Consider the following 13167-nt stretch of genomic DNA (forward strand, 5'->3'; position numbering starts at 1 on the left):
TTCTTTGACACATGATGTGAGCAATTTTAGGCAGAAGCAATCATGAATATATATTGGTTTTTTATAATTGAACTAATACTACATCAAACTACAAATCACACAGAGTAAATATGCGTACAACAATACAGACAGTAAACAGATACAAAACATATCGGAATCCAAATGAGAGAGAGAGAGTGTGTGAGCAAGAGAGAATGAGAGAGACACGGTCGCGATCACAGAATGATCTCACAGTGTGGTAAACACAGACAGTAACCTTTTGAAAGACAACAAGGAATCAGATCGACAACTTTTGAGCAGCATTTAAATCTCCATAGAAAATAAATACTTGCATGAGGTCTCTTTGTGACTCGCCAGACCAGCGTGCATGCGTGCATGGTTCTTTGTAGCTGGGCGTGTTCTTGCGTGTCTTCCTGGGCTGCTGTTTCAGAGGTCCGACAAACGTGAAGTTAGTACAGAAATGATTCAGAGTTCATCTCCCTTTTGGGGAGAGGCAAATAAACAGAAAACGGAGATGGAAGCTCCCGAAGGAGCCATGAAAACGGGCTGTTCTCTCAGCCACCATGCTGAGATCAGAGATGATAGAAGAGTCGAACAAGAGAACAAGAGAAGAGGACCAAGAGCCGGAGGAACTTCCTTGTTTCAGTTCTTATGTCTTGACTGGTTCACGCCTCTGTTTGCATGAACAACCAATGAAGGTCCGCGATCTGAAGTGGAAAAACGTTCCTTTGTCTCTGGGGAAACACCTACTCACGTGAGTTATGGCTTATCAGAATTCAGCAGTTATATTCTAGCAAGTTCGTAACTCCAGATTAATACATTTTACTGTAATATCCTATGCCTAAGTGAATCCGTCAAAGCATGACGGTTAAACAGATACCAAAAATGGCATATATAAATGATTGAAACATGAAGTTACATTCATATGCAGATTTACACACATTTAAAGTTTGATTAACACACAATAAAATTGCAGATACTCCATATGAAAGACATCTAAATCCAAAAAGGCAACACAGTCAATATATTTACAATACATTTTAAATAAACGGGAATGTGGGTGTTTCGTTTCTCCTTTGAGGCTGCTCTCGTGGGAATCTCTGGACTCTCTCAAATTTGTAATAAATGCTGAGGATTTAGTTTGATGAGGTTCGTTGTGGTCTTTGACTTGGCTAGGGTCAGGGTGTGACCGATGACAGTGGAGATGCACCATGCAGTGTCTGCAGCAGTCCGGGCTCGGACCGCAGGTAACTGGTTCAGAATGGGCTGTTGAGACAGTTCTTGGAGGGCTGTGTCGACGGGAGAAATGTCATTGTGTTGGTACCTTTCGGTACTTGAATCCACATGCTCTGGTCAAGCAGGTTGACACGGGTGGCAGTGTCATGCTGGTTGTAGGTCAGTGTAGCTTAACGCACAGGAGTGTTGACGAGCCATCTATCACCTACAATCTCTGCTTGCATTTCTGTGACTTGTGTAAGAGACTTGGCTTCGGCAGGGCAGGGCAGCATGTGTCGCTGACCAGGGGTTGCAGCCTACAGATTCCTTCAGCGTTGTCTCTGAGGAAGGATTTGTTAAGACAGAGATAATGAATGTCTTTGGTCAAAGTACACATGTGCAGGTTTGGGGCCAGGTACAGATGTGTGTTGCTGTCGTGGTAGGCCACCACATCTGGAATGTGTGTCTTGGTGAGGGTGTTGCTGTTCCACAACCTGACATTGACAATGTCTTTAAGTCTGTAGATTTGGCTTGACTCGCTGATCGGTTGGTTCAGGAGCACATCCATTTCCCTATGTTTGGAGTTGATGTGCAGTAGGATGGCGTTATCCAGAGAGTTGGCCAGGTGTATTTGTAGCAAGTCAGCTGGCGTGGTGATGGCGTAAGCCACACAGTTAGCACAAGGCTTAAGGGCATCATGTATGGTGGGGTTTTACCCGTGGTTAGGCTGTCATTGGAGGAGCTAACCTCCCACAGCATGTCTGTCATTAACGCTGTAAACAGCTGAGTCTGGGCAAAGTCATTCTGGAAGACAGTAAACAGCAGTTTCATGGAGTTCACGGTCTGGTTTGCTTCATCGACACTGGACATACCAATGTTAAACAGAGTTCTGGCAGCAGCAGCGACTCTGAGCAAAGCCCCCGGGAACTGTTTGAAGCGGTGGTGGTGTCCACCTAACTCCATTTGTGTAACAGTCACTTTCTCATGTTGGCTGAACATGTGTTTGACATTGGCCATAGTGTGAGTGAGGGAGTCCTCTCTCCATCGGACACCTGTCCAGCTGTATTGGGTTACGGTGCTGGGGTAGTGTGCCCTGTCGTTGGTGATCAGGAGTCTCAGTGGTTCTCTCGGTGGCAGCTGTCCTCTGGTTGGCTGACAGCACAGCATGGCGAACCACTGCAGCATCCTGGTACAGATAACAGGGTGAGAGAGAGAGAGAAAGGGGAGGAAGAAACAAGCGAGGGTTGTCTTTAGTTGGACAGGACAGTCTCTTTGCTTTGTGGGCAGCGACTGACTGACTTTTCCCTGACTGAAGCCATCCAATGAAACACATCAGGAGGCAGAACTGACATCTATTTGCGAAAATGTGCATTGATGCTCTTGTTTGATAACTTGTGGTTAAAGCCTCACTCACCGGACAAAAGCTCCAAATGCATTTTACACATGCCACAGTGGTGGTACGTGCAGCGGTAAAAGTGGCGTTTTGACTGTACTGTATGACAATACATGGGTTGCGATACATTATGTTGCGATCATAGACACACCAAGAATATATGTAAGAATCTCAATCTGTGAAACGGTAAATGAAATGTAATAAATGTGGAAAATGTAAAGATGTGTTGTAGTTCCGAATAATGATCCAAAAGTCTTACAGACTTCAGTTTCTCCATGTTAGTTAATTTCAAACATAATGAATATATATATATATATATATATATATATATATATATATATATATATATATTTAACATCATAGCATCAACATCACTGCATACTTGAGCTTCACATCACAGAAGTGACAAATAAACTGATGTGTAACAGTGATCAAGAACCTTGTACAGGAGCTGCTGCTGTAGTTGATATCTTCTCATAGTTTGAGCAATCACAACACACACTGACCCAGCTAACCAATCACAGCACACTCTGACCCAGCTAACCAATCACAACACACACTGACCCAGCTAACCAATCACAACACACACTGGCCCAGCTAACCAATCACAACACACACTGGCTGAGATAACCAATCACAACACACACTGACCCAGCTAACCAATCACAGCACACTCTGACCCAGCTAACCAATCACAACACACACTGACCCAGCTAACCAATCACAGCACACACTGACCCAGCTAACCAATCACAGCACACACTGGGTGAGATAACCAATCACTGCACACACTGACCCAGCTAACCAATCACAACACACACTGACCCAGCTAACCAATCACAACGCACACTGGCCCAGCTTACAAATCACAACACACACTGCATGAAAAGAGCTGTATCTGGACAAATACGGGATGGGAAATCTCTGCTAAACTGTAGGTTTGCCAGATAAATGAGGCAGAGTGCTTGGAAAGGTAATACACAGAAGTAAACTCGTGAAACATCCAGAAACCTTATGTATGTGGATGTATATTGAGATTGAGGAGTCACGTGCCGATTTGGGTTGATTTGGGAGGAGTCTGAGGCGATCGGCCCTGATGGCAGGATACGCTATCTGTTGCCAGGGGCATTGCCTTCAGAACTTCACAGAGGCGCTACTAAACATTTCAGAGATCTTTAATTTTTGACAGATACACAAATACGAAAGAAAGTAAAGCAATGCAAAAACATAAGGCGAAAGAAAGGGGACCTTTCCTCAGTGCACACATATGGACATTGGGAATTATATTGTTTACATTCACGCTGTTAATGGCTTTAATCTAACCCGGACATTTACATCTCGCAATCACACATTTAACTACCCTAGCTAACCCAGAACTGGTTTGTCCACTTTGCAGCCCCCAACAAAAAAAACCTGGTACAGTATGTGTCACTGGGCTAAAATCAAATTATAACTAAACATACACAGCTTTAGCCTACATCAAAACATGTTGGAAACGTTCGTATACATTGAACATCTCATTACAATCTAGTGTTCAGTCGCAGTTAATTACTTTGTCATTTTGGTCAAGAAGTGCATTCTAAATGAAATGTAATTACAATACGCTAAAACGCATGTGAATAAACTTACTTTGGCCAGTACAACACTGTTTTCTTCACCTGCTTTAGATGGACCCAGCCACAGCAGAAAGCCTCGTAACTTTCCAAAGACTTGTGGCTTTTAAACTCCTGCATTGTGTAGTAACTTAAACCAAAAAAATATATAATTCCCAATGTCCATATGTGTGCATGGAGGTAAATGGTCCAGGTCTCTGTGCCGCTTGAGAGCTTCTCCAAATACCACTGTTTTGCGCTTGGTGTAACCTAAGAAAACTGTATTCCATTGTTCCTATGTTTTCCATATGTATCGTGTGATGTACTGCAGCAGTTTTTAACGCAGCAGTAACTTCCAGGCATGGCAAAACAGTGCAGAATTGCCAGAACCTCCTCTTAACAACACATGTAAAAATCCTGTTTCGCCGCCAATATCCTTCCAACATGGCGGAGACTGTGATATCAAGGGAGGGCTTTGTGCTATGACGACAACTTCTCATTCTCAATAGGAACTGGTGGAAGTTTCCAGGAATCCTTACAGCTGGTTGTGAGGAGGGGTGGGTGTGAGGTGTGAAGGGCTTTTTAAATGTTAATGACCCCCAGGGGTAACAATGTCTCGTAAAGACAGCACATACAGTATTGTGGAACATAAAAGCTGTGTTTGCTAAATACGTTTATTATTAATATAATTTAATTAGTCTATTTAAGAAACTTAGCATCATTCAAATTAACTGAAATTCAATGGACACAATTACCATTTTAATATGAGAAAATTATGTCTGACTTTTCATGTTAATGTAGTCTAGAGGAATGCAACAAATGTTATTTCAGAATATATATTTCCAACACTTTGAAAACATGTCTCCAACTGCCCTATGTCAGTATGTTGTGCATGTATCTCTTAATGCTGCATTCATTGTATAAAAGAAGCAGTTCAAATGAGACATTTTGTTTCGCAAAACATCATGTAACACATTTTGCTAGTTAGGATGTTGATAAATTCAGTACCATATTCATAAGTCAGTGAAATTTAAAGCTGCTTGTTTTTGCTGATGTCTCATGATATGAAGTTAACGGTTTCTATTGTAATTATGATTCTACCCTAACATTTCATTAAATCTTTTAAAACAGAAACAAAGAAAATCAATAGACAGGTCCATAATCTAAAAGTCTTTCACATGTGAATGCAAAACATGTTGGGTGATACAGACTGACAAACTCGGGTAAAAATATCTGTCAGCTACTGTAGGGCCGAAGGTCAAAGTTGGTCTTTTATAATATATCTGTGTCACATTTGACCACACAAAACATAAGTAAACTCATAAGTAGCACATGTAGGTTATATTTGTAGCATTAGCAATAGCCAACAATACACTAAATGGATCAAAATTGATTTTCCTTTTGTTAAAAAATATTAGGATATTAAAAAAGTTCCATAAAAATAATAGTAATGTAAATATATTTATCGGTGTTTGTGTGAAGAACACTACATTTATCAAAAATATATTTATCATCAGTAACCTAATATTTGTTGCTAAGGACTTCATTTGGACAACTGGGGATTTTCTCAATTTTTGCGAAATATTTATGAAGTAAAACTAAAAAAAAAGGAAAAAAAAATGTACCCGTATGACTGGTTATGTGGTCCAGGGACACATATTATACATTTTATGTAAGTTTAATAGCTATATCAAAATAACTTATGGTAGATCATATCAAGCGACACAGCCAAGCGACTTTCCGCAACACACCTTATCCCCTAAACACCCTTGTTAGTAATATAATTGAATTTGTTATTTTGACTGTTGCAAAAATTTTCTCAAATAAACAAAGTCAATAGACATGATTACCTTTTTAATGTGTAAAAATTACTTTATATGTCTGACTCTTCATGGGTTACATTAGTCAAGAGGAATACAACAAACATTGTTTTAGTATATCAAGAAAAAGGTTTATTGTAAAGTTTGACATTTAGGCCTACAAATAATGACAAAAATGAAATAGACATTATCAATGACAAAACAAATTTCTAAATTTCTACCACAGTGCATAGAGGAATTACAACCGAGACCTTCTCTTTAAGCCCCTTTCACACTGCACGTCGGACCCGCAATATTTCCGGAACATTGCCGGGTCGCCTTCTGTGTGAAAGCAACCACGTCCCGGGATTGATTACCGAATTGAACCCGGGACGGGGACCTAGTAACATTGCGGGGTTCAACCCGGGACGAGCGCTGTGTGAACAAAAGCCAGATCTAATTCCGTATCTAAATTATGATGCACGTTTTCGCGCGACTCTTTTACCGGCTGTTTTGAAGGAAGATCAAAATTCGCGACGAAAACATATGTGCAAACTGTAATGAAGCAGAGATCAGTTAGTTCTTCACTTCCCGCGCTGACGCCGAGATCGTTTGCTTGCTTCAGTGAAAGTATAACGTGCATAGCGTTGTCGACTCGTACATTACACGTCACACGCTGATGTCACGTGTCGTTACGGGATCTTCAAGGGTTGTGTGTGAAAGCACGCACATATACCGGGTCATCACTGACAGTGTGAAAGGGCCAAATCTAGCGACCAGGGAACAATTGTAGGAACACTTTACCCCTGTATTTGCCGGAATGGCAGTGTGAAAGGGGCTTTAGTGTGACTTAACTGCACAGTTGATGTAGGGAGAAATGCTGCAGCAGTATCAGTCTGTGTGCCTCGGTGACGTAAGGGAATGCAATCAATGACATTACAGTATCATTCGCGCGAACACAATTGAAATTGTCGGCATTGCGTGAAGTCATTTTTTGCGAATTGCGACTTGGTGAAACAGACTATTGTTTGGCGTGTAAAAGAAACCTGAGTTTTACTACTCCCGTGAGTAATAGGGCTTTGCAACCAGCAGCAAGTCCACTGAGCATAAATTATTTAATGAAACAGCTGATCTCCGGTCAGAACGCTTTGTCTCGTCAGCTTGAGGGTTTGATGGAGAAGCAAGCTGCAAACACTGTTCTTCTCGAAGATGCTATCCAGGGTCTCTGTGCTCTTTAGCGAAAGTTTGACAAGCAAAGACCGCGGGAAGAGCCATTACATAAAAGGATAAAGAGGGCGCACAACGTGGGCATTGCGGTAAGTTGAGTTTTATTTTAGCGGACAATATAGTAGTAAAGATATGTATAATAAAGGCTAGATGTTTGACCCAAACCACATTTGGTGGCCATCTTACCACGGTGTTTTAATGGTGCATGGACTTTTAAATAACCATAACTTGCTCCATTTTCTACCGATTTTCAAACGGTTTGGTTTGTTATAAACGTTAGAGATGAACCTATGACACTTAGGGTGGCCATTCAATGTTACAGGAAGCTGTAAGGCGCCTTCACAATTCAGAAAACAACCCACATAAATATGATGCCATGCTGTTTATGGGTTTTACATATTCCTTTTAAATGTATTTAATGACACACTTCTCTCTTTCCAAACAGAATAAGTTCGCCTCGTAACCAAGCAGTCATGACTTATCTGCTAGAGGAATTGAAAACAACTTTTGCAGATACAGACCCTGAGTGTATACAAGGTAATTTTAAAATGTTTGTTTAACAATTTTAATGTCCATAATTTTAGTCTCTTATATTTTGTCCACCTTATGATTTCAATAGTATAGTTTCTGTAATTTATATAATTTTTCAAAGTCCCAGCTAAGAGATGCCATTAAAACAGGAGCTAAAAACCGACAAAGGAAAAGACGGGTGAGTGTACAAATTCATCAACTTGTCTTTAAAGGGATAGTTCACCCCAAATTGAAAATTCTGTTATTTTCTTCTGATAACCACAAAATAAAATATTTTTAGGAATGTTTGAAATGATTAGGAAATCAAACTGATCATGAGCTCCAATCATTCCCATAGTATTTTTTTTCTACTTTAAAGTCAATGGGGCTCAAGATTGGTTGGATTATAAACATTCCATCTTTTGTGGTTATCAGAACAAAGACATTTACAGGTTTGTAACAACATTTTTGAGTGAACTATTCCTTTAAGTTTGATACATTTCTGGGTGTTTTTAGTTGTTAACACATTGTGTGTTTTGCAGTTGCTGGATTCCAGGTCCAAGGTTCTTCAAACCGATGCAGAGAGAGAGAGCTTTGGCAGACTGCAACAGTGGAGCTGATGTCTGACGAGTATGCCGCCATTGGTAATGGAAGGCCAGTGTAGACTGTGAGGTCTCCATCTCACTGCTTCAGTGCAGATTGGAGGCAGACATGCGCTACACTATTTTGCATCATCAGCGTGTTAAGGCTGATGGAAATGGACATGATGGACCTTGCTTTCTTCAACTTTAACTAAACCTAAAATATTATTAAAAATTATAATATTGCTTGTGTTTAGTAACATTTTATAAAAGTACTTTGCTTTGTGTACATATTTTTTTGTTTTATATTTTGTAACTGTTATAATATTGCTTGTGTTTGGTTAAATTTTATAAAAGTACTTTTCCCCTGTACTGTTCCTATAGTTTTATTTTTATATTTAATTATTTATTTATATATTTAATGCTTTAAGTGTTTTGGTTTAATTTTAATAAAAATAAATTCTGAATCCATTCTGTTTTCCATTTTTTGAGGGGGTTGGGTTGTATAGTTGGTGGGGTGGTTTTGGTTTATTAACATAGCTGGCCAAAACCAATCAAGTCACTATGCTATGAGGGTTTGGGTTGGGCTAAATGAAAACCGTGACCAATCAAATACTAGTGTCAGGAAATTGACAGGTCTCCGTCCCAATAGTTGTCAGGGTTTGGGGTGTGTTTTTTTTTTAAAACAACCAATCAATGTTGAGAAAAAACACCAATAAGGACAGCAGAGGTGTGTCAAGGTGTGAAGTGAAAGGGCTCTTGAGGTGTGAAATGTCTCCTGACAACATTCTTCAGGGGATTACTTGCCATGGCAACAAATGGCTGCATATACCACGGAGATATCCCTTCAGCAAGATACATCTGAAGTGATAACGGGAGTTTCCTAAGTTGGTGGAATTTGAAGTTTACCCTCAGTGGAACTAGTACATACTTCCGAAAATCAGTGGTGTATTCAGGAGTTTCCTAGTGCGGATACACCTCTTTTCATGCAGTGACACACTGGGTGAGATAACCAAACACAACACACACTGACCCAGCAAACCAATCACAACACACACTGGTTGAGATAATGTAAAATATGTGAACAATAATGTTTTTCAAACAACCTAGTATGAGAGCCTGTTCTAGTAACACCCCCAAAACAAAATCAAGACTTTTGTCTAAATTATAGACAAGTGCAAACTCTGTGCTGAATGCAAATGTAATTGGCTTCATTTACAAAATTAGGTGATTATATTCGCCCGTCTATGCAAATGTCTATTTATGTGTACAGAAAAAAAAAGAATGAGGTTAATTACTGTCTGTCACCTCAGTTTATAGTGAGATAGATATTAGCAAAGACACTGATAAATACACCACTTCTTCATCTTCAGAAAACATCTTCAGCTTTTGGTTATATTTATCATCAAACACAAAACAAATCAAATGATAGCGGCAGGAAATGTTCTTTATATTGGTTTATTTATCTCCATTTATTTGTATTAAACACCAAGCTGATGGAAGGAAAGCAATTTAAAATAAGACAATAGACAAGACGATTTAAATATTTTTAATGTTTTTGAAAGAAGTTTCTTCTGCTCATCAAGCCAGCATTTATTTGATCAAAAATACAAAAAAAGAAAAAAGAAAAAAAATGTAATACTGTGATATATTATTACAATTTAAAATAATTGTTTTTAAATTTATTATAATTTAAATTATCGTTTATTCCTGTGATGCAAAGCTGATTTTTTAGGATCATTATCACATGATCCTTTAGAAATCATTCTAATATGATGATTCATGATCAAAGTTGGAAACAGTTCTTTCAGAACATGTGATACTTTTTTAAGGATACTTTGATGAATAAAAAAAAAAAAGAAAAAGAAGAAGCTATGTTTTTAAAATATAAATATGTTGTAATAACAATATACACTACTGGTCAGTAATTTGGGGTCAGTATTTTTTTTTCTTTCTTCTTTTTAAATAAAATCAATACTTTTATTCAGCAAGGATGTGTTTTAAATTGATAAAAAGTGATAGTAAAGAAAAAATATTATTAGAATATATATTATTAGAAATTTCATTTTGAATAAATGCAGTTCTTTTTAACCTTTTATGCATCAAATATATTAGACAGCAGAACTGTTTCAAACACTCATAATAAATCAGAATATTAGAATGGGTTGTCTTTGGTTGGACAGGGCAGTCTCTTTGTTTCGTGGGTGGCGACTGACTGACATTTTCCCTGACTGAAGCCATCCAATGTAACACATCAGTAGGCAGAACTGAAATATATATATATATATATAGCAATATCCACCAATTGAATGCTCTCCCTTCTTTCCTCAATTGTTTGGCTATTTGTCTGTTAATTTCTCCCACTTCACTGAAATAGTTATCAGAGAACAATCACTGTTGTGTCAACATAAATATCAGTAACAAAAGGGTGCACTGGATTGCTCAAAAATACTTAATAAACTCTGACCTGCAATGATAATCCAGACCTGAAAGGAAGACCTGCTCAGCCTCCTGTAAGGAGACATTCCGGAGGACAGCCAGGGCATTTATGATGGCCTATGAAAAACATTAATGTTAATATACTATAATACCACTACTGAACATTGGATTGTTATATGCATCTTGAAAAAGAGAGAGCCTATTATATATAGAATATTTTGAGGTCATCTCAATTAAAATATCCCTAGTGCAATTTTTTCATCGTATGTCCTAAAATGATCCTAACCAAATCCATTAAATTAATTTTGGCCATGCAGAACATCACAGAGACTAACACATGATAACCATGTACTGTTTGTCTTAGGCCTGCAGATTAGGCTAAATTGTTACAGACTTTTAAAAACACCAAACGACTCATTCATTATTGCAAAACAATTGCTAAACGACAGGCTAATTTGGTAAAACAAGGTAAAGGTAAAGGTAAAACAATGATTAAGCAAGTTTTCCTACTAATACAGTAAGCTCCAGGTAAATCTTACGCATTTAACATCAGCATGCTTTCAAGCTCATCTTTTAAGCTAAATTAATGTGCTGGCTAGATTTACTTATTATAAAATGCAACAAGGATTCATTTAATCAAGGCCAAGAATAATTAATACATAATTAATTAATTTGTGGGAATTAGTTATTAATTCATAGTTAGCAGCTCTCACTTTGGCTTTACATAAACTTTGCTCCATTTAAACATAATATAATAAAAGTTAATTTTATATCGGTACTCACAGTCTGATTGTCCATGTCGTCCATCTCAAATGAGTGTTTTCGGTGATCCAGTTCAGTAGGAAGCGCAGGCAGAAAAAAACTAGGGTCCTATAACCGGGGTCTTATATAGGCGGGGTCTTAAAACCGCTGCCTCCTATTGTGCAGGAAAACCCTTCTCCAATGTGTGCTTCAAGATTTTAAATGAGATTTACCCTATCAAAGAATTTTTAAGGTTAAAATTAAATTTTGATGCAAATTATTGTGTTTTTTGTGAAACAAGTATTGAAACTTTAGAGCATGTTTTTTTTTTTTTTTTTTGGTGTGATTCAGTTCACTTCTGTTGTAGTGAGATGCAAAACTTGTTATGTTCCAAATATGTTGAATTACAACCATTCAATGTGAAGGTAGTTAGGTTTGGTATTTTTCATGAAAACAAAGATTTAGAATTTGTTCTCAATTCTCTGATATGTTTTGGGAGGTTTTTTATTCACAAATGCAGATGGTTTAAATCTAAACCCAACTTTATTAGTTGGTGTAACGAGCTAAAACTTTTATATAAATCCTTAAAATGTGTTAAGAATAAAAAAAAGCCCTTAAGCTGTTCTCTATGTTGGAATGATCTAATTTAATTTAAAGGCCCATTTTGTAGTTGTTTTCTTGTTTGTTTTTTTTTAAGTGTGTTTGTTGGTATAAGTCTGGTTATGCTCAACCAAGTCTGAATAATTGTGGATATTTTTGGAAATGTGTTCATGTACCTTGTTTGGTTGTAATGTTGTTGCAATAAAAAAATAAAAAAACACTTCTCCACCGTTCTGGTCTTTCTTCCTCTCGTCGCTTCGCTCCAGTCCAGCGGGAGGCGCTAAACACACACGTTTGTTTGACAAACATCATTAAACCTCAGAGGAAGAAGTTCAGTTTCACCACGCTCTCTGTTGTTGTTATGTCGGTGTGCTGCCTTCATACAAACGGTTAGACAAGTTTCTAAGAGAGAGAAAATACAGATTTTGAATCAGTTCAGTAAATACCTATAACATCCTCACATTCGTGAGTTTTGAAGCGAGCAGGAATATCTGGAGGAGTTTATCATCTGAACTGAGATCTGCTGCTGTGAAAATTATGTTTATTAAAGAAGAGAGAAAAGAGAACACGAGTGAACCAGAAACCTGGAGAATAAAACAAGAGGATCCAGAAACCTGGAGAATAAAACACGAGGAACCAGAAACCTGGAGAATAAAACAAGAGGAACCAGAAACCTGGAGAATAAAACAAGAGGAACCAGAAACCTGGAGAATAAAACAAGAGGAACCAGAAACCTGCACAATAAAACAAGAGGAGCCAGAAACCTGGAGAATAAAACAAGAGGAACCAGAAACCTGCACAATAAAACAAGAGGAACCAGAAACCTGCACAATAAAACCAGAGGAACAAGGAGGTTGGTGTTTATTCTTATTTATTTTACTTTTTTATTCTTATTTTTTTATTCTTCATTCATCTTTAATGACTGTTTGTGGTAACGATACATTAGACTTACAAAGTTTTACTTATCGGGTGTTTTGGGGCCCTGTATAATTTCTGTGGGTGTTTTTATATAAAGTCTAGGTGTAGACTGCGGCACTCAATACCTAACCATGGGTTTTTATTAAAGTTCC

The 13167-nt window shown here is 38.0% G+C and overlaps 2 protein-coding genes and 1 long non-coding RNA gene across 4 annotated transcripts in view; 2 read left to right on the plus strand and 1 right to left on the minus strand.

Annotated features, from left to right (window-relative positions):
- The window catches only part of LOC113047422 (zinc finger protein 721-like), a 153083-nt gene that overhangs the window by 126994 nt on the left and 12922 nt on the right, over positions 1-13167 (plus strand). The window lies entirely within an intron of this gene.
- Positions 5-12703, minus strand: LOC113047496 (uncharacterized). 2 transcript variants are annotated; one of them, XM_026208885.1, is made up of 3 exons: positions 11540-12703; positions 10785-10873; positions 5-2401 (listed from the first exon to the last, which is right to left on the minus strand). In XM_026208885.1, exons 1-3 carry the CDS (start codon positions 11561-11563, stop codon positions 1768-1770), a joined length of 747 nt encoding a protein of 248 aa, XP_026064670.1. In that variant the 5' UTR covers positions 11564-12703; the 3' UTR covers positions 5-1767. The 2 variants fall into 2 exon arrangements, 1 of the variants encoding a protein (XP_026064670.1); XR_003276259.1 differs by lacking the exon at positions 5-2401 and adding an exon at positions 10467-10685.
- LOC113047532 (uncharacterized) lies at positions 6778-8654 on the plus strand. Its single transcript, XR_003276291.1, has 3 exons — positions 6778-7763; positions 7879-7935; positions 8279-8654. It is a non-coding gene; the product is annotated as an uncharacterized LOC113047532 (long non-coding RNA).

Source organism: Carassius auratus, chromosome 28, assembly GCF_003368295.1.
Source record: "Carassius auratus strain Wakin chromosome 28, ASM336829v1, whole genome shotgun sequence".
Classification (NCBI taxonomy): Eukaryota; Metazoa; Chordata; class Actinopteri; order Cypriniformes; family Cyprinidae; genus Carassius; species Carassius auratus.

Coding starts and splice junctions, on each gene's coding strand:
- LOC113047496 (XM_026208885.1), bottom strand. CDS start 11,563: ATGGACGACATGGACAATCAGACT. Junction 10,874..11,539: donor ACGACATGGACAATCAGACT/GTGAGTACCGAT, acceptor TGTTTTTCATAG/GCCATCATAAATGCCCTGGC. Junction 2,402..10,784: donor GGTCTGGATTATCATTGCAG/GTCAGAGTTTAT, acceptor TATCTGTACCAG/GATGCTGCAGTGGTTCGCCA.